The following is a 25,637-nucleotide window of genomic DNA, read 5'->3' on the forward strand; positions in this document are numbered from 1 at the left end:
ACCGTACCCGGCGGGCTCGCCCCGGAGCTCGCGCAGACCTCAGGCAGCCGCGACTGTGATTGGCACAATTAAGCGGAAAACCCGCTTACCTCCACCACAGCGGCTCTCGATTGGCTGCAGCTCCAAGTCTCTTTTCTACAGTCCAAACCTAGAGCCTTTTAGTGATAAATCCCGCCTTAAAAGGCGTTTGATAACAGTTTTACGTGTTGTAAGGCAAATGGTGATTGGCCCCAGCGCTCACGGATTCGGTCGGTAGTAAACACAGCGAGCTCCTGGGGCCGCCGATTGGTCGATGTTCCGGGGGGCCGAGTAAATTCCTTCGAATTCCGCGCGCCGACTGGCTGCTCTTCTGCCCCGGCCCCGCCCCCTCCCATTCTGATTGGCTGCAACTCGACCGGAGGGAGGAGGAATGGAACGGAGAAGGCTCCCTCGCGGGCGTCACTTCCGTTTACTGTCCACCGCCGCCGTGGTGTTCTCAGAGTGCGGCGGCGAAAGGACTGAAGGAGCTGGGGGACAAGAGGCAGGGTGGGCGGTAGGGGGAGGAAATCCCGTCGCTGAGACGCCGGGCTGGACGTTCCCGCCTCCTCCGACACTGTCAGGTCGGATCGGAGAAGGGTCACTGCCTCCTCCAGAGAGCAAGGGGGCGGAGCCCGGCTCAGGTGAGGCGACCCTGTCAGTACCAGCGGTGGTGGGGCTCGCGGGCGCGCTCACGTGGAGACCGTTGAGCTCCTGGAGAGCTAGGCTGGCTGCGCGAGCAGGCTCAAGCCTAGGCGTCCCGGCGCGCGCAGACGCGTACCAGTGACCCCCGCCTACCCTGCCGGTCTTTCTGTAGGGGTATTGTTACCCTCCGGAGCGGAGGGGCCAGGCTGGTTGGAGGCGGGTTCTTCTGCGCAGGCGTCCCCTAGGTCCTGACGCCAGGCTGGCTGTCTGCCGGGTGGGGCGGGGGCTCTTGCCCCCACGGATCTGCGGGCAGGCGGCGTTGGTTGCTGGGATGGGGTGGGAAAGGTCTAGGACCTATAGCCTGGCGGGTTAGCAGAGGCTCTGCCGCCCTACGGGATGGGGTAGAGTGGCTTCGTTGCCCCCTTCCTGGGTCTGCGAGCGTCGAGGTTTCCTTTCACCAGAGCAAGGCCAAGGCGTTCTGGAATGGGGGACCAGCGGTTGACCCTGGAGGGGTGGAGCCAGTCTTTTGGAATGTCTCCGCTTGTTATCAGAGGACTAAACTGATTATGGGCATTTACTGAATGCCCATTACTTCCAGCCTTCGTGCTAGGAGCTGGGGGGTGGAGGTAGGGGGGCGGTTGGTAAGAACTGCCGTTCCCCCTCTTCCCCGTGTTTGGAGGACAGCTTTGAACGTAAATGCTAATAACATCAGGCACTGAATTAAGGAGGGGTGGAGAGTTAGGTTTTTCCCTTCCAAAAACGAGAAGGGAAAAAAAAAAAGTCAGCCTGCATTCTGGTCTGGTGGAGGGTACTGTAAGAAGTCCTTCATAGGAGACAAATCCTAAATATTTATTCGGAGGAAAATTTTTAGGGAAAAGCACAGTAATGTCTTGATTACTAAGCCAAAGAAAGGCTCGGGTTCTAGTTAATTTGAATGGATAGAAGAAACCCTTCACCTTCAACAATTGAAACAAAACTTCTTCCAAAATATGCTAATATACTTTTCAGTTATAGTAAGTAGAAGATGTTAGGTACCTTGGGATCTTTAGAGGTTGAAGAGAATGTTGTGCCTTAGTCATTGGTGATCTGTTACCCTTGTGTGGGCCGTTGTGCCTTAGATCATTAAAAAGGTGTGCTGGACGCCTAGTAGTCTTCTGGAGAACTGGCTTTTCATTTGCTAAAGTCTTGCAATTCCCACGGAGAGGGTGGCTGGCCTCAAGCTGAAAGCGCAGCGGTGGGGAGAAGAGACCAGGTGGAGAGAGAAGAAGGAATTTTAAAGAACAGCCCCTAAACCAAAGGAAGCTTCCCACTGTTGCTTTAACCCCCACTGGAAATCTTAGCAAATTTGGGAAGAGTGGCCTGGCCACCACCTCCAGCTTTGGTGACCTGCCAGGTAAGACTAACTGGTTGGGGACCTATTCTGAGCCTTTGTGTTTCGCTGAATAAATGAACCAGGACTTTTTAAAAGTTCTGAAGTCAACCTGGTTTTTGATTTGCCTTTTTTCCCCTAAAAATTGTGTGAAAACATAGCTGGAGATGGTGGCAAGCTCTATTCTGGTTAATTGAGGTATTTCTAGCAAAATTCTGAACGTGATAAGATTTGGAAGAAAAACATCTCAGGGTGGTGTTTCCTAAGTTTAGAGGTCAGTGCTCTCTCAAAAGGGACTGTGTTGTAAGACTGTCATGAGAAGTTGAAGTGATTTAAAAAAACCACTTTGATACAAGATGCATGCAAGTGCTTTAATACTGAAAGTACTGAGTATGAATTATACTGCTTTGGAGCCCTTCACTGTGGGTAAGACTTAAAAATAGCTTCTGTACAGTGAGACATGACGAAGTTTGCCTTAGGGCTGACACAGAACCTTGAATGTGCCTCAACTTCTCCTTGGAAAGGAAAAAGAAAACTTTAAGATATTTGAGTCCATGTTAGCTTTCAACTTGTATTTTCTTCATGTAAATTTGTTGTAAAATACTGTTCTCCTTTGTCAGTGGTAAGCAGAGCTTTTTCTTTTGCTGTACTTCTCATTTCTCAAATGTGAACATTGTCTAGTAGCATCAGATTTTGTTAGTGTAGCAGGTGGGATGGAATGTGACACGACACTGCACCTTTTGTCTAAGTATGAAGTGAACGTCTCAGATGCTAGAAGACCAGCTGTGTCTGAGCGCACTTGCCCTTACAGTTTTTTTCATCATTTTCATCACTAAGCAGTGGCTTTTCATCTGTGGGTCCAGTTGTGGGGGGGGTGCCTTTCACTTGATTCGTTATATAGATATTTGCTACAGGCTTTGATTTATCTTTCGGGCAGCTCAAACCGTCCGGCAGCCCGACTCCGTTGTAATATAATAGGCGGGCTATACTGTGCCCTGGAAGGAAGTCACCATGCGCAGCTTGCCTCAAGGAGCGGGGACTTCGGCTGCATCTCTTTGAGGGTCAAGTGTCTACATAAATTACTTGGAATTGTCCTGACAGGAGATTTGACACTTCTCTCCCAATTATTTATGTAAGCAATCGCCTGTATCAGCATGGACCTATGGATACTTGTTGTATATATTTGGGGTACAGTCCAGTACTGTTTTATCTTTTTGCTCAAATTGTTTCACCTGTGGCCTTTGGGAGTTCTTTCTCCTGTTGGTCTGTGTCCCTTTCACGTACTCATTATCGTGTTTGTTTGAAGCATTTCCTTACCTTCTGACATTATAAGATACTGCAGGCTTATCATGTGTATTTTCTGCCCCAGTCCTAGAATCAGCCATTTCTCCAAAGAGCACTAGTTCCTTTTGTTAGAAAATGGTATTTGAAACCAAGTTCTGGGCACCAGGATGCTCAGGGTGGTATTAATATACTTTTTTTTTTAAATCTCTTTAATGCCTAGTTTAAAAGACAGGTATATTCTCATACTTTTGTATTCAATTTGTTGTGATATAATCTTTAAGACAATTTTTTTATGTTCATTTATTTTTGAGAGAGAGACAGTGTGAGCGGGGGAGGGGCAGAGAGAGAGGGCAGAGAGACACAGAATCTGAAGCAGGCCCTAGGCTCTGAACTGTCAGCACAGAGCCCGACTCGGGGCTTGAACTCACAAACCGGGAGCCAAAGTCAGACGCATAACTGACTGAGCTCCACAGGCACCCCTGTTGTAATATAATCTTGATTAAAGCATAACTAAGAAAAATCCAGGGCCATACAGATATGTATGTAGTTGGAAGAGGGGGGAGTATTTTAGTAGCTTTGTCAGATACTTTTCCAGTACTATAACAGAGCTGAGCAAATGGTATTTTCTTAAGTGGTTAGTTGCAATGTGTAATCTGAAACTGTATCAACAAACTTTTCTATTCTGTTACACAGAAATACATTACTTTGTGTCTTGCACTGTGAATGCATTTCTTTATACCTTTTTTTTAAAAATTTTTTATAGTTTATATTTATTTTTGAAACAGAGAGAGACAGAGCATGAGCAAGGGAGAGGCAGAGAGAGAGGGAGACACAAAATCTGAAACAGGCTCCAGGCTCTGAGCTGCCTTCACAGAACCTGATGCGGGGCTCGAAGCCACGAACTGTGAGATCATGACCTGAGCTGAAGTCAGACGCTTAACCGACCGAGCCACCCAGGCGCCCCGATCCATACCTTATTTTTTAACATCACGGTTTATAACATTGGTCATTTGGAAAATACTGATTCACTGAGTTATGCAGATCTTCCAAATGTTGATGCATTTAGTATACAATATTTTTAAAAAATCACGTTTCATTAATATCGCTAGTGATCTCATTGGGTTTGAGCAGTTGGGAAGCTGTCAAACTCATGGTGACCAATACATATTTTCCAAAATTCTAACTTTTACCTGAAAGCTCAAATTTTATCATAGGCAATAAATACTGTTAAGTTGTTTTCCTTGAAACCACAAGCTCATTTCATTCATTTTCAAGAGAATGTCTGGCAGATACACAAGTCTGAATAACCATAGTTTGTCAGTCATTATTCTCCCAAGTTATAATGGTGTTCCATGAGAAAAGCAATTAGTTCAGCTTACAACTCCGAAGTTGCACAGGTATTTTTCCTTGCGACAACAGTGCATTCCATTTCGCAGCACAGTGACTTCAAGTATACTTTCCATTTCATCTCACATAATATTTAAAAAGACATGTGTTCAAGATTTGAAACCAACGATGATGAAGGGAAGGGGAGATTCAGTCTCCTGTGGAGTCGGCATTTTGTAGTAGTGCCTGTGTCCAGCACTCACACAGCACTCTGGCCAGATTGTTCCCGCACCCCAGATCCAGCTCAGGTGGCCAGCCTTCCCATCAACTCTTCCAGCCACTTACTTTTATGCTTAGGTTAGCTAGAAACAGTTTCTGTTGCTACAGCCAAGAACCCTGACTGGTAGTGTGCTCAAGCTTTAAAAAAACAAACAAACAAAAACAATTAAAATATTTTTGGGGGCGCCTGGCTGGCTCAGTTGATTAAGCTTGATTTCGGCTCAGGTCATGATCTCAGTGTCCGGAGATGGAGCCCATCCCTGTCTGGGCTCCCTGCTGGGCACGGACCCTGCTTGAGATTCTTGTTCTTTGAAAAAAAGAAAAAAACTTCTCTCCCTCTCCCTCTGCTCCTCCCTGCACTCTTGCACGTGAGCGTGCTTTCTCTCTCTCTCAAAAAAAAAGGGAAAAAATATAAACTATTTTTTTACAAAAGTAACCTGAAAAGTGATGATAGTCTTTAGTTCAAAATTATATGCCTCTTTTTTAACTTGTCTGACCATGTGTGGTGATCATTAACATCAGTTTTGAGCATTTACAATCCACTGCCTACCACGCTAGCCTTACCTACTCTCCAGCCAGAATAAATACGCGGCTTCCCCCCCACCTCAAACCTCTCCCACTTTTACCTCTGTGTGGAATGCATTTTACATCTCATTTTATTCAAATGCAAACCTGTCCCTAGCTCTATTGTCAGGGCCACTGAGAAGCTGGAAATAACCTTTGCCTTCTCTGAGCTGCTGAGCACACTTCATCTTTCAGGTGGCACTTAATGCTTTCCACTTTGTCGTATGGTTATTTGTATGTCTTGTGTCCATTAAGCACCTGTGATGGTTAGGACTATGCCATCCAAATCTCTCTTCCACAGCACTTAACCTTGGACGAAGCAAGCACTTCAAAACACTGGATGAATGAATTTGTATACCAAATACACAAATGCCTTCATGAGCTATTGTGATCTCTAGGGCTGTGTAGCCCCTCCAGGACATGGCTCCGAGTTGCCGGCCTCTTTTGTCCCTTAGTGGGTCAGCTGTCTTTTTTTGCAGCTGTCAGTGTGCAGCCGCCACTTGCCCTCATTCTAGGATTGCTGTTGCTCTTCTTCAATCAACTGGGAAACTAGAAAAACTTGAATTTTGTTTATTTAAAACAAAAGACTATGTATGTGAGCTCCTGAGGGGCTTTCCTATGAGGAAACCTTTCGTACACAGGCTTTGATCTTTAATTTGGGTGTTCTGAGACTTTCTGGGTTTTGGCTGATTGTAGAGACAGGACTCTCAGGAAAATGACTGTTGGGTAATGCGGTGTTATATTTTGTCTACAGTCAAAGCTCATTCAAAAAATAACTTACTGAACTGTACATCAGGCACTTTGGGTGGGAGAGAAAATGCCCTCAGAAAGCTGTTTTAGTAGAGCATTTTGAGTTTGCACTAGGAATATAAGTAGGGCACTAATACCTTTTCTTATTCAAACAGAATCATGAAGTTCTAGGTCAGCTAATCCCCAGGAATTTTGGACTGGAAAACAAGGTGGCAGAGCAGGGAGAGCTGGAGGGGAGGGTAAGATGGTACGGGCTCTGGCTTCAGCTTGAGTTCCCCAGTCATGCTCACTTTTGGTCGTTGATAGATTCCCTTTCTAATAGATCTGATGTGTCCGGTGTCCGAGCCAGCCCTGACAGAGCACAAACAGAGTATGAAATTAGTCGTGCTGACAGATGGGGTTCTGGAGTTAACCTTGGGCACCCGCCCGCCCACCTGGGCCCTAGCCTTTGCCCACTTCCACTCAGTCAACTCAGAACAGTGGGTTCTGTCTCCAGGACTTGGAGCCCTGTCGATCCTCGACCGCTTGTGTGGGCCCTGGCCTAGTTTTATTCTCTTACGTTTGTTTTTGCCCAGATCATCTTTAAAAGTGGAGGACAAGTTCTGCTTGGTTACTTTTTCCGCTAGGGTTTTATCCAGATTAGGGATATTGAATGTGGAGAATTCCTTAGAAGGTTAAGACACTTCCTGCAGGTGGCAACTTGTGTGCTGGTCCTGCCTGGCTCGCAGGCAGCAGGCCCCGCGGTACGGCGGTAGATGGTATCTGAGTGTGGGTGTACTCTGCTTTATGAACTAAGTATATTATTGAAAAGCAGGCGGGTAGGTCAATATAGAAGTCAAATAGTTTAAAATGTGCTATTAATGGGTTTGTTCTCCTAGAACACAAATGAACTTTTTTATTAGTCTAAGTAAAGCACTATTAGGAAAGTAAATCTATTGAGAAAACAGTCAGCTCTTGATTATTCATGTTACTATAACAAGCAGTGGCGTAAGTGTATTTTCTTAATTATATTTAGTTTGGAAATTACTAAAAATCTGTTCCTGTAGATAACAGATATTGTAGTGTACACTCACTCTGAGTCAGGCAGTTACAAATTGGTAGATTACTTGCTGAATCTCCTCCAACTATATAGGCTCATATTGTCACATTTTAAGATCTTTTAGAGACCTGAAGCTTTTTTCCTTGGTTTCAAAGCCTTAGACAGTCAGCTTTTGCTAAAACACTTACCTTCTCAGCATGAGCTCTTTTTATTGCTTTTACACTGGGTTTTACTCTGAGTTTGCTAGAACTGCTTGGGAGTTTTGAATAACCATGATCTTGATTCATGATTCTCTTCCATCAGAGCTGAGAGTAACAACTTTTATGTCTCCCAAACTGAATTTTTAAAATACCCCTTCTAGATCCAAAAAGGTTTTAAGATAGACATGTTATTTAGATTTTTCTGAAACTATGATTTAAACCTCATGTTTGACTATGTGACAGATCCAACATAAACTAGGTTCGGATAGAAGGGGAATTCACTGGCTCATAAAATAGGAAGCCCTAGGGTGATGCCACCTACAGTCCTGGCTGGATCCCAGGGTCTTGATGGGATCAGGCTGTTGTTTTTGGGTTTGGCTTCCTTCTCAGACAGGCACAAATGGCCACCATCAGTGCTAGACTTACATCTACCTTATAACTTGCAAGCTGGGTTCAGAGAATGCCAGGGCAGACTCTAATTGGCATGGCTTGGGTCATGTACCTATCTCGGAAACCATCATTGTAGTCGTGGGGAGTGGGTACCGTATTGACCAGGTCTCCCTGGATTATCCGTCCACTCTTGGAACTCAGAGGTTTGCGCAGTCTGATCTGCACCACGTGCACTAAGACTGTCCCCCAAGGTAGGCAGACAAAAAACAAGTATTCCTTGAGACAGGATTTGAATGTTGATTTGTGAGGTGTTAACAAGTTTCACATTGTCCCAGTTGTTTGTTGCCATGTAACAAATCACATTGCAAACTTAATGGCTTGAAACAACAAAAAGCATTTCCTTATCTCTAGGGAGTTCTATGTCATTTCTGCGATAGTCACACAGTTGCCTGGCTTTAGGGGCAGTGAACACAGACCCCACGTCTTGATGAGAAGAGGGTCAATGTCACACTGTAAGAAAGCATGCAGTATGGGAGAGCTTCATGTGGCGAGCCATCTTGGAAGATACAATCTGCTTTACACATTGCCCTACTTCAAGTGACTAGTTTTTATAAAGAACATGAAGTCTCAGGGCTTGGCTTGCCCTTATATTGACCAGCTCACTTTGTTGCCTCGTGTATCTTGTATTATCACTAAGGAGTGCTCTGGCTTTCTTTCTGCTTACCTGATAGCTCTCTGATTTCCTATTTTTGATTGATCTCAGCCCACTTTATGTATAGTCATGTTTAGTGGATAAATCAGCAACCAGCCTGTCGCTATAGAAGTAAAAAATAGAAAGACCCTTCTTTGCTTCCCCTGCATAGTCAAGGGCAGGAGGTGGGTGGGTCCCTAAGCTCAGCAGCTGAAAGCTCTCCCTAGAACTTCAAGTAGATAATTTTTTTTATTGAATAGACCTCCAGCCAGTCCTCCTGTCTTCGCATCACCTTCAGTCTGCTTCCCCGGCACTCGTGCAGTCAGCTCCCGAGCCTTTGGGTAGGTAGGGGGCTTCTATAGATGTCAGGTTGTTTTGGCCACTGCCAGTTTAGGATTTAGCTCTCTGGGCTTGCTGAGTCAGTTAGCGCTCATTCATTTTCCTGCTCACCAGCTTCCAAAATGCTAACTGATACTTCTTTCCCATTTTCCTTTTCCTCATGGGTTTCTACCTTTTAAAGAGCAAATTCAAAAACTTTGGTGTCCTTTTAATGGGGTTTCAGCAGTGAGTGGAGGTAAATGCATGTGTGCGATCTGCCACCGTCTATAATTGGAAATGTTACCCACTCATACTGATTTGCCCCATCACTTCCTTAAGGTTGCCAAAAGACTGGAATTTCTTGGAGCTTAGGGAATGCAGAATTCAAATGAACTTCTGCAGGGTAGATGTTCCATCTCTTACACACTGGGTCCTAAGTGTTCCAGGGATCAGTCCAGTAAGAGTGAAGGGGAGCCTGTAAATGGCCAGTAGCTGATCCCACCTGGGAACATGTGTCCAGGACTGTTAGCTGAATTGGCATTTGCTCCTCACGAGACAGGTTTTTGGTCTGTGTGCCCATCATCAGAAATATCAGAAGCTTTAAAAGGTCCAAGCTGGGCCATCCACATCTCTTTTCATCACAGCCTCTGTGCTCTTGCTTTGATTTCAGCTTTTCTAAGTCTTAACATGTTCTCTCTTTATTTTTTATTATTTTTTTTTGTTTTGTTTTTTTGTTTTTTGTTTTCTCCAGGATCATGGATTTTCCTGGACATTTTGAACAGATCTTCCAGCAACTGAACTACCAGAGACTTCACGGTCAGCTCTGTGACTGTGTCATTGTAGTGGGGAATAGACATTTTAAAGCCCACCGCTCTGTGCTGGCAGCATGCAGCACGCATTTCCGAGCCCTGTTCTCCGTGGCAGAGGGAGATCAGACCATGAACATGATCCAGCTGGATAGCGAGGTGGTGACAGCGGAGGCCTTCGCCGCACTGATTGACATGATGTACACCTCCACCCTCATGCTGGGTGAGAGCAACGTCATGGATGTCTTATTGGCAGCCTCTCACCTGCATCTGAACTCTGTCGTTAAGGCATGTAAACATTACTTAACGACAAGGACGCTGCCCATGTCCCCCCCCAGCGAGCGCGTCCAGGAGCAGAGTGCCCGCATGCAGCGCTCCTTTATGCTGCAGCAGCTGGGGCTGAGCATCGTGAGCTCGGCCCTCGGTTCCAGCCAGAGTGGTGAGGAGCAGCCAGCCCCCCTGAGCTCGTCAGTGCGCAGCAGCCTGGACCAGCGGACGCCCTTCCCCATGAGACGCCTTCATAAGCGCAAGCAGTCTGCCGAGGAGCGGGCCAGACAGCGCTTGCGGCCCGCCATGGAGGAGTCCGCCATTGCTGATGTCACGCCAGAGACTGGGCCGTCAGGGGTCCATTCCCGGGAGGAGTTCTTTTCACCCGATTCCCTAAAAATCGTGGACAACCCGAAGGCCGACGGCATGACCGACAACCAGGAAGACAACGCCATCATGTTTGACCAGTCCTTTGGTGCTCAAGAAGACGCCCAGGTGCCCAGCCAGTCGGACAACAGTGCCAGCAACATGGCCCCACTGTCCATGGCCTCTCGTGCAACTCAGGTGGAGACCAGTTTTGAGCAGGAAGCCACAACTGAGAAAAACGGTTTTCAGTGTGAAAATCCTGAGGTTGGTCTTGGTGACAAGGAACACATGAGAGTGGTGGTTAAATCTGAGCCCCTGAGCTCTCCGGAGCCTCAGGACGAAGTGAGTGACGTGACCTCACAAGCAGAAGGCAGCGAATCTGTGGAAGTGGAAGGGGTTGTGGTCAGTGCTGAGAAGATCGACCTCAGCCCTGAAAGTAGCGATCGGAGTTTTTCAGATCCCCAGTCTAGCACTGACAGGGTGGGTGACATCCATATTTTGGAAGTCACAAATAACTTGGAGCATAAATCGACTTTTAGCATTTCGAATTTCCTTAACAAGAGCAGAGGAGGGAACTTTAGTGCAAATCAGAACAGTGATGATAACATCCCAAACACCACTAGTGACTGCAGGTTGGAGGGCGAGGCCCCATATTTGTTGAGTCCAGAGGCTGGGCCTGCGGGCGGGCCCTCCTCGGCCCCTGGCTCTCACGTGGAGAACCCGTTCAGTGAGCCTGCGGACTCCCACTTTGTCAGGCCTATGCAGGAAGTGATGGGCCTGCCATGCGTGCAGACTTCTGGCTACCAAGGAGGAGAACAGTTTGGGATGGATTTTTCCAGGTCTGGTTTGGGCCTCCACTCCTCCTTCTCCAGGGTAATGATGGGCTCCCCGAGAGGAGGGGCCGGTAACTTCCCATACTACCGACGCATAGCTCCCAAAATGCCAGTGGTAACTTCTGTCAGGAGCTCCCAGATCCCAGAAAACCCGGCCGGTTCCCAGCTAATGATGAACGCGGCCACGTCCTCATTTGAGAATGGCCACCCTGCACAGCCCGGCCCTCCGCAGTTGACCAGGGCATCTGCTGACGTCCTGTCGAAGTGCAAGAAGGCCTTATCCGAGCACAACGTCCTGGTCGTGGAGGGGGCTCGCAAGTACGCCTGCAAGATCTGCTGCAAGACTTTTCTGACCTTGACAGATTGCAAGAAGCACATCCGTGTTCACACAGGTGAAAAACCGTACGCCTGCCTCAAGTGCGGCAAGAGGTTCAGTCAGTCCAGCCACCTGTACAAACATTCAAAGACGACGTGCCTGCGCTGGCAGAGCAGCAACCTGCCCAGCACTTTGCTCTAACCCCGGGCCCCTGGGGTCACGCCGACACCAGCCGTGGGACCCACGCCGTCATCTCCTCTGGTTGGCGGTTAGTGCCGTCGGGGTGCAGGCTGCGGGCTGCCCGGCGGCTCATGGAGATTCCGGGCCCAGCGCGTGCGGAGCGAGTACGCGTAGGATACGTACTGCTGCGTTTCCGAGCAAGATGCACGCGGTCCCCGAAGCCAAGTTCTTCCTTAGGGTTGAGTAATTCAGTCAGAAAGTAGTTTGTAATCGATGGTGTTACAAGTGGCACATTTAAACATTAAGAATTGAAGTGCAAAAAAATTTTTTTAGCAGTTTTTATAAAACTCCGTGGAGCATTTAATGAAATTTCCTATATCCTCCGAAGGGAATATTATATACCTGTACAGTGATGCAAAATGCACTTAGGTGTAACCAGTGGCGCACTCGTGCCTGTCCAAAAGGAAGGCCCTTGAGGACATGCCTGTCCGCCACGAATGCTTTAAAGTGTATCCTGAGCGAATCCAAGGCCTCAGAAAGTACTGTATTTTAAATTCCCGTCTCATTTGCAGTCACAGACACTGCACTTTGCTGGTGCTGACACTGGGTCCAGAGCGAGCGTTCTCCGGACCGTAGGTGTACATACTTTTGAAAACATCACTGCTGGATAGTTGTTTGAACAATTTTTCCTGCTTTTAAAAGCAGAGCTGTAAATGGAGTACGTACCTGTAGGGAGTGACAAGTGAGGTGTGGTTTCTGTTCGTGCTGTTTTAGTGGAGTCTCAGCCAACTTGTGTCACGTATGTTACAGCTCCATGTTTGGAAGTCAGAAAAGAGCTGGTGTTCGTCTTTGTTCCGATGGTGTGGAGTCCTGTTCTGTGGGATCTTTCATGGCGCATTTACCCTCCGCTCCATCCAGCCTCCGGGGGCCGGGCCAGCCTGCCGCGTCTCACCCAGTGACCAGCCCATCCTCTGCTTCGCTTCCTCACACTCTCTCGCCCCAGGTGGCGTCTTTCCCAGGCCTACGTCACTGTTTTTGTTGCAGACTAACCAAAAACGATGTTAACCCCCTCCACCGTGGGTTTACTTACTTTTATATACTGTAGTTTTAAAGTGTAGACCTGAGCTTTTATTGTTGTTGCTCCCACCCAATACTGAATGTTTAGAATCCAAACGTAGCAGTGTTCCCAGATAGATGTCTTCCAGACTCTGCAGGAGAGTTGGGCAGCCCAGAGCATGGCAGTCACCAGGCAGCACCAGAGACTGAGGAGACATCTGGGCCACTGCCCGGGCCTCTCGGGGCCACTGCCCGGGCGTCTCGGGGCCGCGGGGCCTCGCTTCGCCAGCCCCTCCTGCGCTGTCGGGGCTCTGCCGGCACCTGTGTTAGGTTGAGCCCTGGCTCCTGGGCCTCCGGGAGACGTGCCTCTGTAGAGCTCATGAAGTCAGTTTAATTCATGCATGAACGGGAGTTCAGTTTTTATACGGCTTTTTTAGAGACACCAAACCATTGTGCTTAATCAAGAGAAATCCTTCAGTCCCTTTGAGTAGGGAGCTGAGTACGTGTAGCCTAAAACGATCAGCATGGGTTTTCTCCTCTGAATCTAATGTGCGAGGTCACACATTTGTCTGTGGCTGAGATCCGAACGTTCAGAGTCGGGCTCAGCATCGACCTGTGAACTGAGCTCCAGGGAGAAAAGCCGAACGGGAGACTTCTGTGATTCCTCTCCTTCCTCAATGTGGGAAAGAGACTGCCAGAGGATAGATCGCGTGTGAAATTCGGTCGGGTGTGTGGCTCTTGTCAGTGGTTGTGTTCTGACGTGTTGTGAGGAGGCTCTACATCCACCCCTCTACTTGACATCGGGACCAGTGTCTTGTGAGGACACTAACCTTGGGAAGCAGGTAGGTCAAGGTGGAGCACAGAAGAGGCCCTGCCTACGCCCAGGGAGAGGAGCCAGTAGCACCGGGGAGAGCAGTGCTAGCCCTCCCAGCCTGAGGAGGAGGTGCCAGGAGGCTGCGCCCTCACCTCCGCTCCGGTTTAAGCGGACTTCGCTTGAGGGCCTGGCTCTGACACAGTGGCTGGAGCCCTGTCTCTCTGCGGCTAGATGGAATCTGGAATCTCTCATCTACCTCTTAGTTTCTATGTGTGAGAAGCAAGCTTTTGGGCCAGCGTCCTCATACATGCTGTAGAACTTACAAAATAATTCAGAGGTTCCCTGCAAAACCAGTCTCAGGGTTCCTATGATCCGAGGTTTCTACCTGAATTATAACTGGTATTGGGTACCTGGATTCTGATTGGTTAGCCTTAATTAGAGCCCGGCATAATCATTTCTGGTGATCAAATCACAAAGTTCTGTCAGGGCACCCATGTCAGTGGTGCTATGCTGGTCAAAATTTGCGATTTTGAAATAAAAACTTTGTCACATTCATGCCTCTAACTAAACGTGTTCTTTTTCTTCACCTAGGTCATTAAGGCTGAAACAAACAGGGACGTAGTATGGCTTTCTCTGCTAATGCTGCTTTGACCAGTACTTTTTAATAAAAAAACCCAAACCTCCTAAAAAACACCCTTCACACCGCCCCACACGATCACTGGCCACCCCCCTCGGTTCCACCCCTTTGCGCTCCCTGCACTCTGCCTTGGAGGCGAGGACGTGGGTGAGCCTTGTTCTCAGCGCGCCCTGTGCCCCTCCTAACCAGCTGCTTACTCCTGTGCTTTCTGCCGCTCCCTTACCTGCCTCCCGGGGCGAAAGCTCCGTGTGCCAGGCTGGCGTGGCTGGGCAGAGCCGGAACCTGGTGCCTTCGGTGGGAGCAGGGCTTTGGCCATGCAGGGGCCTGGCCGCAGGAGGAGCAAGCAAGGTGGTGATCAGAAAAAGGGCATCCACCTGGGGTGGGGATGACGCGGGAGATGGACAAAGGGAGCAGAGCGTGAAGGTACTGACGCTAACTTTAAAATAAAAATTAAGAAACCCACCTATCTCCAATTCTTGGCTCCCAAAATGAGAGTACTGTGACCTCACCTAGTTCTCTTTGCCATGTATATTGACTCTGATGGTCTAGGTATCAGACTGAAGTGCTGTGGTCACCACTGGGCTATGGCTGTCCCACCCTCAGTGAGGAAGAAGTGAAGGAGCAGAGCAGGAGATGAGGGATAAGGTAGTGTGGACAGGTTCTAATAATTCACATGCAAGGAGGGTGAGGGCTGGGGGCGGGGCAGATCCCACAGGCCGCTAGATGCCCTGATTTCAGAAAGGGAAGCAGGTGCTCGTGTTAACTTCTCCCAGTTAGAGGCCCACACCGTCTCTCAGACAATTCTTTAATAGGATCACATACTTTTGGCTCAGATGATTCGAACCACAAAAGCGGCAAGCCCGTGTGTCAGCACCGGTCTTCCTTCTGCAGGATGGGAGCAGATCCGACTTTCTTCCTTGGCTCCCGTCCTCTGGGCCCAAGTGAAGCCTGTGCCCACTGACACACTCCAAGGGCACTGTTGGCCTCCTGACCTTCCAGGACTCCTGTCTGGCTACAGCTTGAGTTCACTGGGCATCGGCTCCCCTCTCAGGCCAGCCAGCAAGTTGTTGGCTGCCAACAAGGACATGGTGTTTCGGGTCCCGTAGGTGGCACTGCCAATGTGGGGCAGGATCACTGGAAAAGGGAGGAGGAGAGGGAGGTAAGATGGGTGTTTCAAGAGCCTTAAAGTGGGCTGCTTTCCCCACCAGGGGTTGCCAGTAAGAAAGAACAGAGAGAACACACCTCTGTTCTTTTTTTTTTTTTTTAAATTTTTTTTTTTTTTTGGTTTTATTTATTTTTGAGACAGAGAGACAGAGCACAAGTCGGGGAGGGGCAGAGAGAGAGGGAGACACAGAATCTGAAACAGGCTTCAGGCTCTGAGCTGTCAGCACAGAGCCTGACACGGGGCTTGAACCCACGAACCGTGTGATCATGACCTGAGCCAAAGTCGGATGCTCAACTGACTGAGCCACCCAGGCTCCCCGGCCTCAGTGTTCTTTGATTTGCCTACTGTCCTTATGTGTGCTGCTCCGTGGGGCTGTCAGAGTAACGGCAGAGGGACTCGGGGCCACAGAAACCTAGATGTGAGGGTGGTGACAGATACTTATCCTAAATAGGACGATGAGCCTAGAAGGGGTCTTGGAGCCTATCTAGACCCAGCCCTTCAGATATCAGATGGTGAAACTAGGTGCCAGTTCAGCTTGGGAGTTTCAGGCTGGTCATCCATACCCGTGCCCCTAAACCACCCTGAACGTGGTACCACATGGCTTCTGATCTACGCAAGTCACTACAAGAAGGAACAGTGGACAGACCAGCTCCCTCTGGCCCCTCCCACTGCAGAGCAAGTGAGGTCACTTGTCCCCAAAGAACGCCTTTCAAAAGCAGCACCCAGGGCACTGGGCTGCACTCCCGGGCCTCGCAGGGATGGAACAGTCTCAGCTGTGGGCAGCAGCCCAGATATGGCAGCCAGTGTTCCTCCTTTCAGCCTGGCATGGGTGCTGGGGCCAGGTGGCCAAGGGCTACGATGACAGCATTCCCTGCAGGGAAGGAAGGCAGCCAAGAACCTGCTCTCTGAGTTCCCATTCCCTTTTCCGGTAAAAAAAGGACCGGGACTGGCTCAGACCCTACAGTTCTGTAGAAGTCTGGACACAGAAACCACACCAGCTACCTGGACAGAGCTTACCATGAAGAACGCTGACCAGGTATAAAGTACGTGGGGAGGCTAGAAAGAGAACACTGAGGCAGCGGTTCTCGAAGTGTGGTTCCCAGTTTTTGGTTTGTTTTTTTTTTAATACACACCTGAAATTACAATGGACTTTTAAAGATTCTGATACACAGAAAAGAATAAGCTAGATGGGGAAAGGTAAAGAATCAAGGCTGAGGAACAAAAGTACCATGGGATATCTAAAGACTTCAGCGAGTATGCAAAATTGCATTATTTTGGTTCTTAGAAAGCGAAGTCTAATTTAGGCTAACGTAAGTGGAGATCAGACTTTTTAAGAGGACTGAAGAGATCATGGAATGTGGAGAAAACCCTACAGTCAGCAAAAATCAAGGAAACACACGGAGAGAGCCCAGCTGGAATCTTTTCCTGTCGCATTTTCAAAGGCTCGGAAAGGAATGTTGCACGGGCTGAGCTTAATCCACTAGTTGACTGAGACGACAGACAACGAGAAGATGGACTTTTAGGAAAACGCACACGTCTCGCATTTTAGATGCACAAGCAATCTAACTTTTAAAAATCCGGTAACTCCTACGTTTTGAGGCCCCATTCAAAGCAGCACTGGTGTGGGAGCCCATGATAAGCACATATTTTCAGCTCCCACCCCAGACCTCCTGGAGCCGAAGCCCTTGGCCCAGCACCCTGTGCCTGGTCAGTCCCTTCAGGTGACTGATGAATGTAGAAATTTTAAGAACCTCCACACTAGGGTATCCTAGACAGCGACCGCCAGAACCGACCTCCCTGGGCTGGGCGACAGGGAGAGGTGGGACTGTACAAAAGTTCAGAGACTGAAGGAAGGGCCCCTCCTAGCCCCGCAACTAGGCCTCAAGGCCTGCATCTCTGAGGCGGCACAAGGGCTAAGCAGGGGCTAAGCTGATGCTGGGAAGACCATGAACCAGATTCACTGGCCGCCGCAAGAAGGAACGGCTGCTGCTGGGCGAGGAAGCGTCGCCACGTGCTGCTCACAGAGACAGACCCGCGAGAAGGCAGGAGGAAGCCGGGTCCTGCCGCTGCCCAGCTAGCGGGTCCAGCAGCAACGGGTGGGCAGCGTCCCAGCCGCCGCAGCACGACAGCGGAACAGCCGAGGGTAGGTTTGGAGGCAAGAGACTAACTGGCCCAAGTTACACATATCAGAATTGCAATTACACTGTTAGTTCCTCACACTTAAACTGGGCGTGGCAGTTTCTAGTGATGGGTTTTACCCACGCAAGCTATGGATGGAAGACTTGCAGTCTTTTAACAAATCCACCCCCACCCCCACCACCTAGACTCATTCCCTAAGGGACAGAGACCCAGATGCACAGCTCAGGAGGCCCCTCCCCTCATCCCTATGTGCCAGTGTCACTAAGAGCATAAACGTGCCGTCCCGGGCGTGTCCCTCTGTGCTCGGTATTGCTCACAGCGGCTGTGCACCCAGCACCTCCAGACCACCCCTGACCCCCCGGGTCCTACGTGACTCTGCATGGGGAAATCGCAGTTCTCACCACAGTTCTTCAGGGTCAGGAGAGGGTGGCTTGTAGGCAGTGGCTCCGGGGTCGTCACATCCAGTCCAGCAGCGGCAATCTGCCCGCCAGCCAAGGCCTGGTACAGGTCGTCCTGGTTCACGATGTCTCCCCTGCGGATGACATGGTGATGTGGGTACCCAGAAGCTTCCTCTATCCAGGCCTCCTTTACAGCAGAACCAGCCACAGAATGAATTTTCCCACTGACCAGGCACACTTGGCACTGGCTTGTAAAGTAATAAGATAACTTCCTTACAATAAGTCTCTATGGTAATACCAAGAGGCCCAGCCCTACCACCTTGCAGCTGCGTGGCCTTGGGCAAGCGTGCCCCATTCCTCCGGAAGACGGTGAGAATGCACCCACCCCATCTGCGTTCGTGTGGGGCCCCATCGAGGCATTTCTGATGTGGCTGGTCCCCGGGGCACCCACTGAGAACCACCGCAGCCTGCCGGCGGGCACGTGCCTACTGAGGGCAGAGACGCAAGGAGATTCCTAACTGGCTGGCTGGAGACTTCACACTGCACACGAAGCAGTGTCTGTACAGTAAGAAATGACGCAGCACCCTGGACGGTACTGGGTACGTGCAGGTGCTCAGTAAATGGAAGCTGGGATGCTGTCGGCCATCAGCATGAGCCCTATGTTCCTGCAGGTCTCGCTCCCCTCCAGGTCACCTCCTCTGGAGTGGGGAACCCTAAGGTGGGGGGGGGTGGCTCATGAAATCCTTCCCTTTGCCTTTTTTGCCTCCACACTGACTTGAGCAGGTTCACAGGGCACCATCTAGGAGGGGGTTGGAGTGGCAGAGAGGGAAGGTCTGCCCCCACAACATGGCCAGCGGGCTGAAGGCACCGCGTACCTGCTGATGTTGACAAACACGGCTGTCTTCTTCATCTGCCGGAAGAAGTCCTTGTTGCAGAGTCCCTTGGTTGCAGGCGTTAAGGAGCAGGCCACAATGATGAAATCAGACTCAGCGGCCAGCTTGGGGGTGGACACTGGGGGAGGGCGGGGCTCCATCAAATGCCGGCTCCCAGGGTGGAGACAGCAGAAGGGTGGGCAACCAGAATTGGTCCTTGCTTTCTTGTGCTGAATTGGAAACTCCCAAGAAACTTCCTGAAGTCCTTGTCTCTACCTGAACACCTCTGATAACTACAAAGTCGATAGCTGCTCGTGGGATCCAGTGTATTACAGCATTCGTCCAGCCCTCTGGTCTCACAGATGGGGAAACTGAGGCCAGGGAGGGGCAGGAGCTTGTCAAGGTCAAGGTCCCACCCAAGTGGGACCTAGGTGCCTCTGGCAATGCGCCAAAGGTGTGAGGAATGGCTAAAACCCAGCTGCCATCCGCTCACAAGGCTATGCACGTGCCAAGGGACTGTGTCCACCAGATGCAAGGCTGGGGGACAGGGCTCCCCGGCTTATTAAGAAAATGTGAGTGAGAGTTCCCAGCAATTCCTTACATCCATCACCATCCCTGCTGCTCTGCCCAGACATGGACAGCAGTGACAGGGAACTCTGCAGGTGACCTGGAGAGCTCCGGCACAAAGAGAACTCACTGTGTGGCCTGGATAAGTCCCTGTGCTCTCTCACCAGGCCTGTGTCCAGAGGCCGACAGATCAGCACCTGAGGGACACCGCAGGCCCTAGACACACCTGGGGCTCCCATACTCTGCCCCCAAAATGCTGCCACCTCAGACACAGACCCCTCTAGCCAGGCACAGATGGGGCTCCTGTGGAAACGAAGGCTGTACTTACCAAACTCGGCCTGGAATTCTTCTGCCTCCTGAGGCCTGGGCTGGCGCCCTGTGTATAGAAATTTCTGGACGCCGAAAGGCTTCAGACGCCGAGCAATGGCCTGGCCTGGAGGCAAAGAGAGTCCTGGCTTGTCCCCAACCCCTGAGAGGGCAGGAGTAGCACCCAGCAGCTCCAGGGCCAGGAAGCCCTTGAGAGGTTGGCCCTTCCATCAGCATAGTCCCCACACGAACTGAGCCGGCCCCGTGAACCAGCCCGCGAGGGGCCAGAGATCTGGAGGGAGCCCCGCAGCTCCTCTGTGGCTGTGGCTGGCTTGTGCTGTCCTCACATGGTCCTGGCCATCTTGAGGGCCATTTGTTAACCTTCCCTGAGAACTGGACCTGGCATCCCAGGAGAGGTCTCACTGAGTGGTCCCCTCCCTGCTTCGGGACCCCTGCTTCTGTTAACGCAGCCCAAGACCTCTTATGACTTTTCAGTCCCTCAGCTGCCAACTCGGCCCAAATCTTTAAGACATTTTTACATGTGCTGCTACTGAGCCAGGCTCGGGCTGCTAGGTTTTTGGAATCAGAAAGTGGCCCAAAGCTGGTGGGTTCCTCCAAACAACTCTGTGTGAGAGGCCCAGCTAGCCGGCCAGACAGACTGTCCACGCACTCCATCCTCACCCTCACCTCTGCCAGACAGATGCCAGAGTACCGCTAACAGCGGCTTATCTGGCTGAGCACACCCTTCACGCCAGACTTCTCCAAGCAGGAGCCACTGTCCTGTCTGCAGAATCACAGGTAAGCCCTGCCCACCGGACTCTGTGGTTCCCGAGTCAAAGCTTTACAAATCCAGACAGTCCCGGGGGAGCATGAGCTGTCCCACAGGAAACCCTCCTAGAGGCCCCAACCCTGCCACTGTGGTCGTCATCATCTTCATCTGTTCTGCATGGAGCTGTCACCATACAGAATCGGGACGCTTACAGCTTGCTTCTACCACCCAGCGAGTTCTTAACAAGCTCCTGTTTTTGTTTCTTTTTTTTTTTTGCCTGTGTTTTACAAAACTGTGTCAGTCCATTAGATGTCCCTACTGAATGCAAAGTGCACTGGGAACTGCCAGTTACGGCCACCCTTTCCAAAGGATTGTCAATGTCCAGACATGGGGCGCCAAAGCCTCAAGCCATGCCAAGGTTGCTGGAGCGGGCAAGTGGGAAGGTGGGGGCCTCACCTATGCGCCCCAGCCCAATGATGCCGACCGTGCTCTGCGAGAGTCCGTAGCCACACATCCACAGCGGCTTCCACGACGTCCAGCCACCACTGTGAGGAGGGGAGGTGGGGTAAGAGGGCCCTGCCTGGGGCAAAGACGAGGCCTCCCTGCGAACTCACAGACCCAGAACCCCCAGGGGTAGAAGAGCCTGCTCTCCAGGTCCAAGGACACACACGAGTCACACTCATAGCACTCTGTGCTTTGGATAAGCAGCAGGAACGACTCTTTCTTTAAAGCCACCAGGGATGGGGCGCCTGGGGGGCTCAGTCGGTTAAGCATCCGACTTGGGATTTCAGCTCAGGTCACGATCTCATGGGTCGTGAGATTGAGCCCTGCGTCAGGCTCTGCGCTGACAGTGTGGAGCCCGCTTGGGATTTTCTCTCTCCCCCTCTCTCTCTCTGCCCCGCCCCTGTTCGTGCTCTCTCTCTCAAAATAAGTAAACTTAAAAAAAAAAAAATGAATGTTTACACCAAGCGAGAAAAATAAGAATCATAAACAGCCTTCTGTTGTTTCTAGTCTGGTTTTGCTACCAAAAGACTTACGAAACAACCTTCAGCTTCAGAGCTTTTGGGATTCCAGCATCACGAGCAAGGAGGGTGGCCCTGTCGCTCTAAGGGTTCAAGACGACGCACACCTGCTCCTTCTTGTGTGAAGCCTCTGATCCACACTTCTGGCCCTGCTCCCTGCCGACCAGGCAAAACGGATCCGTCCCTCCCTTGTCCTTCCCGCTCACGATTTCCCTTCCGTGCCACGATCCCCCCACATTTCTCTTCAGCCCCTCCCTGTACTTCAGGATGTGGGCTGAATCCGTCCCCTCTCAGTAGATGGGACACAGCTGGGGGCAGGGATCGCATCCGCACCAGGGTGACACTGGGTGCTCAGGAACAGCTCCTGGGCAGAGCCAGCTTTCCCGTCGGGGGCTCACTCACCTCCTCACTTCCTCCATGGCTTCTGGCAGGCGGCGGCAGGTGGTGAGAAGCAGGGAGATGGCGAGCTCTGCCGTGGCGTCTGTCAGGACATCTGGGGTGTAGCCCACACGGATGCCGCTATGAAGCAAAGATCCGGTGGCAACACAGGCTTCAGGCACCTTCGTCAATGTCTACCTCTGGGACATCGACNCCCCCCTTCTGTGCTGCCCGCCAGAAGCTCTGAGCTGTAAATGAGCCCTCGGGAATGGTCAGCCCTCCTTCCGCATATCTCCCACTTGGGGAAGGACACAAAGATGGAAGATCAGGGCCCAGAGTCCAGGGCAAGTAACTACTTGACCTTCCCAAATCTCCTTATCTAAAGAAGGAAAGAAGAATACTAGCCTCTTCTACCTCAAGGGGTTGTTGTGAGGGTCACAAACCACGCTGAGTGAGAAAGGGTACAACCTGCCGTTTGTGACCATTTGGGCTTATTGTAACTGACCTGTGCCCCCGTGGACAGATTTCATCATCAGCCACCTCACGTCCCCCCCGAAGGATGGCGGGATGCGAGCAAATAAACATTCTGCTCCCCTTCCGGCTCTGGGGGTCAGCCCTCACCCTGGACCCTTCCACATGTGCAAGCTGCATTTACCGCTTCTTGATTTCATCCAAAGCCAAGTGGTCAACGCCCACGGACATTGTGCTGATGACTTTGAGATTGGCTCCTGTCGTGCAGAAAAAGCATTATTTGTCTCTTTCCTCATGGGATTCAAAGCCACAACACTGGAGATATCAGGGAGCCATCTGCTTATTATTATTTTCTTAGAGTAAGAGGAAAGGCTGACATGGCTATTCCTTATTAAAATTCTGAACAATCTGGGGCACCTGGTCGGCTCAGTTGGTTCAGCGTCTGACTTCGGCTCAGGTCAGATCTCACGGTTCGTGGGTTTGGGCCCTGCATCAGGCTCTGTGCTGACAGCTCGGAGTCTGGAGCCTGTTTCGGATTCTGTGTCTCCCTCTCTGCCCCTCCCCCACTCATGCTCTGTCTCTCAAAAATAAACTATAAAAAAGTTTTAATTCTGAACAATCTTATTCAACTGATTTGACAATCCTCCTTGACTCCTCAGTGCACAGACTCTGTGGCTCAGGGATGTGAAGTGGCCTGTCCCAGTCACAAGCTGCCAAGTGGCAGAGCTGGGGTTTACCTAGGGGCCTCTGACACTAAGGCCTCTACTCTTACCCACTGGACTGTTCCCCTAGTGAAGCCTCCAGGCTCCACTGACCACACCTGGGCCCTGCTGTGGACACCTCTGAGATGTCCACTGAGAAGTGTGTGTGTGTGACCCCCTCACCCCCTCTCCACAGGGCAGGGCACCAGAAAGCTCCAGGGCCAAGGCTGGGGCATGGACTGGCTCGGCATTGACTCGTGGGGGCCTCTTCCCATCCGACAGCCTCTGAGTCTGCACCTTTCCTCAAAACTACTGTAGAGGGTGACATTTACCCTGGCCCAGGGCTGAGGCCTATGGCTGGGGTTAACACATCCTGGGTCCCTGCTGGAGCTTGGCACTGAAGATGGGCCCTCCCACAGCACACAAACGAGCCCAGAAGGGACAGGGCCTTTCTCGAGATCATAAGGCAAGGCTGTGGCAGGGCTGGAGGAGGGCGCAGAGTCCCAGCCAGGAGAGCAGCAATGCCTGTGCTGGAGGGAGCTGCACACAACGGCTCCCTCTGGCCTGGTACAGCAGCGAATGCCTTCAGAACTCAGGCCGCTTCAGACATGTGGGAAGCCAGCGGCGGCAGACAGAGGTGCCCTGCAGGGCCAGCACACTCATGGAATCCTCCCCAGAGTGCACACACCTGCGGTGTCCAGGAGCCTCTTGTCCACGTGGTCGGTGAGGAGGCAGAGCAGGCCGTGGGCCCCGGCCACCCCTCGCTCCAGCTCCTTGTCGGGGATCGGCTCATCCGAGTCCCAGTGCTCCACCTCGCAGCTGAAGCCCGAAGAAAGGCCGCTCAGAAGCAGGGGAGTCCCCAGGGGCCCCCAGGCTCCCAAAGGCCTCCCAGGGCTGTGGCTCCCTTTCCAAGTGGAAAACACTGCCTTCTGCTCGCTCTGGCCTCAGGCCGCCTGGGGCTGGCTAAGGAGAGTCAGGGTCAGGCGCGTGGCCGCCTCCAAACTGTCCTCAGAGGGTGGCTGAGGGTAAAGGGTTATTGAGCTCTGTCACCCTCACAGGAGGCCTCTTGGCCAGTGGGGGGACCTGGGGGTGGCGTGGGCCATTCCCGCCCCACATGAGGCTTGAACGTCCTGTCCTGGGAATCCATGCCACGGAGAAGCCTCCTACTGGGACCCTGCCAGGAAGGACAAGAGCAAAGCGGTGCGGCGCGGAGGAGTTTCCCGCACACCCCCACGGCGCTCGTGGGCAGCGGACGTGTTCCCAGCGGTGCTGCCCAGCCTCCCAGTCCTTGCCATTTAATTCGGTGCGGCTATCATGTACACCGCGGCAAGACACCGGACGGCTGATGGCACCTCCCGGGACACCCTGCTGCAGCACCTGGCCGGCCAAGCCCCTGGCACAGGCCACCTCTCACCCTCCTCTCCATGGGCACGACACGGGTGCTAAGCTGTGCGGGCTCTGGCCGTTACCACCGTTGTTGCTTCCGCCTTCCCCCTTCCCGCTCGGTGCTGGGTCCCTGAAGGCCCGCAGCAAAGGTTTCGGTGTACTGAACGAAAGAAATCTCATTTCCGAATGGCACCGGGTCCCACCTTCTCTGCCTGACATTGACAGTGCACACCTGTACGACGCAGTGTTCACACTGCAGTCAGACAGAGCTGAGTGCAAACCCCGGCTCCCCCCACCCCAGGGCCCTGCGACTCTGGGTGAGGCCCTTAACCTCTCCCAGTTTTCTTATCTGTAAAACGGGAATTACAGTACCAACTCCACAGTGTTGCAAGGATTAAGAGTTCATGGACAGGAAAGGAAACACCTGAAAAACTGGCATGCAATCTTCAATTTAAGGGTCAGGAAAGGCCCCTGTGAACTGTCCAAAGGGACCAGGCCAGTGACTGCCAAGGTCCGTGACCCTGGTAGGGTAAAGGTTTAACAGCCTGGATCTTGCGTCACGGGCGGCCTCCCCTCTCCCCAGGCCTTTCCCTTCACCCACACTGCACATGCCATGGGAGTTGCGGGGCCCAGCGTCACTGCAACAGGCTCGGACAAGGCTAGGCCGCAGAGAACTTTCTTCAAGCCTCCGTCAACTCCACGACCGGCCCGGTCGGGCACAGGTTGGGAAGTCCGGCCAAGACGCAAGTGCACGGTCCCAGCTCCCTCTGGCCCCTGGCCCCGTCCGGTCCTCCCTACCAAAAGCAAGTGGGGCGACAGGAGACCGCCCCAAGCCCGCCCGGGCGCGCCTGGAGGCGCTGAGTCACCCAGGGTGCGGGGTACTGGGCTTGGGGGTCCCAGGCTCCGCAGCCCCTTCCTCGCCACCTCCCCCAGCCCCGGCCCGGCCCGGGGACTCGGCGCGCCGCGGGGGCGCGGGGTTCTTACTCTGCGGCGCGGGCGAGCGCGGCCCAGCCCTCGGGGGGGATCCTGCGGGTGACGAACACCTTCATGAGTCTCACTGGCTTCATCCACCTTGCCGCCGCGCTACTCTGACCCGGACCGCGGGACGGAAGCGGGACGCGACGTGANCCTGTTAAGGGAGTGGCGATGACGGTGTGACTTTATGGGGTGTAACTGTGGGCCCCCTGAGCGTGAGCCTTGTGAAGCTGTGTGTGCGTGATCAAGCCCTGGTGGAACTGGGACTTGTTCTGGTGGACCTTAGCCCTTGGCCCCCAGGGCCTCTCTCTCTGAGCACTCACTGCCGCAAAGGCCCAGGGAC

General features: G+C 51.8%; 2 protein-coding genes across 3 annotated transcripts; one reads left to right on the forward strand and one right to left on the reverse strand.

The window, feature by feature from the left end:
• Positions 1-520: 520 nt before the first annotated feature.
• Positions 521-14,063, forward strand: ZBTB5 (zinc finger and BTB domain containing 5). 2 transcript variants are annotated; one of them, XM_077756166.1, is made up of 2 exons: positions 521-659; positions 9,622-14,063. In XM_077756166.1, the coding sequence occupies exon 2, from the start codon at positions 9,626-9,628 to the stop codon at positions 11,657-11,659; it is 2,034 nt and encodes a 677-aa protein (XP_077612292.1). In that variant the 5' UTR covers positions 521-659; positions 9,622-9,625; the 3' UTR covers positions 11,660-14,063. The 2 variants fall into 2 exon arrangements, with proteins under 2 accessions (XP_077612292.1, XP_077612293.1); XM_077756167.1 differs by lacking the exon at positions 521-659 and adding an exon at positions 2,008-2,053.
• Positions 14,064-14,936: 873 nt separating this feature from the next.
• On the reverse strand, positions 14,937-25,430 carry GRHPR (glyoxylate and hydroxypyruvate reductase). The gene is made up of 9 exons (XM_077756169.1): positions 25,304-25,430; positions 23,622-23,752; positions 22,417-22,489; positions 21,786-21,902; positions 20,818-20,906; positions 19,615-19,719; positions 18,723-18,858; positions 17,851-17,981; positions 14,937-15,279 (listed from the first exon to the last, which is right to left on the reverse strand). The coding sequence occupies exons 1-9, from the start codon at positions 25,384-25,386 to the stop codon at positions 15,158-15,160; spliced, it is 987 nt and encodes a 328-aa protein (XP_077612295.1). The 5' UTR covers positions 25,387-25,430; the 3' UTR covers positions 14,937-15,157.
• Between the last annotated feature and the right edge of the window lie 207 nt (positions 25,431-25,637).

This window comes from Crocuta crocuta, unplaced genomic scaffold (genome assembly GCF_008692635.1).
Source record: "Crocuta crocuta isolate KB4526 unplaced genomic scaffold, BGI_CrCroc_1.0 scaffold431, whole genome shotgun sequence".
Lineage (NCBI taxonomy): Eukaryota > Metazoa > Chordata > Mammalia > Carnivora > Hyaenidae > Crocuta > Crocuta crocuta.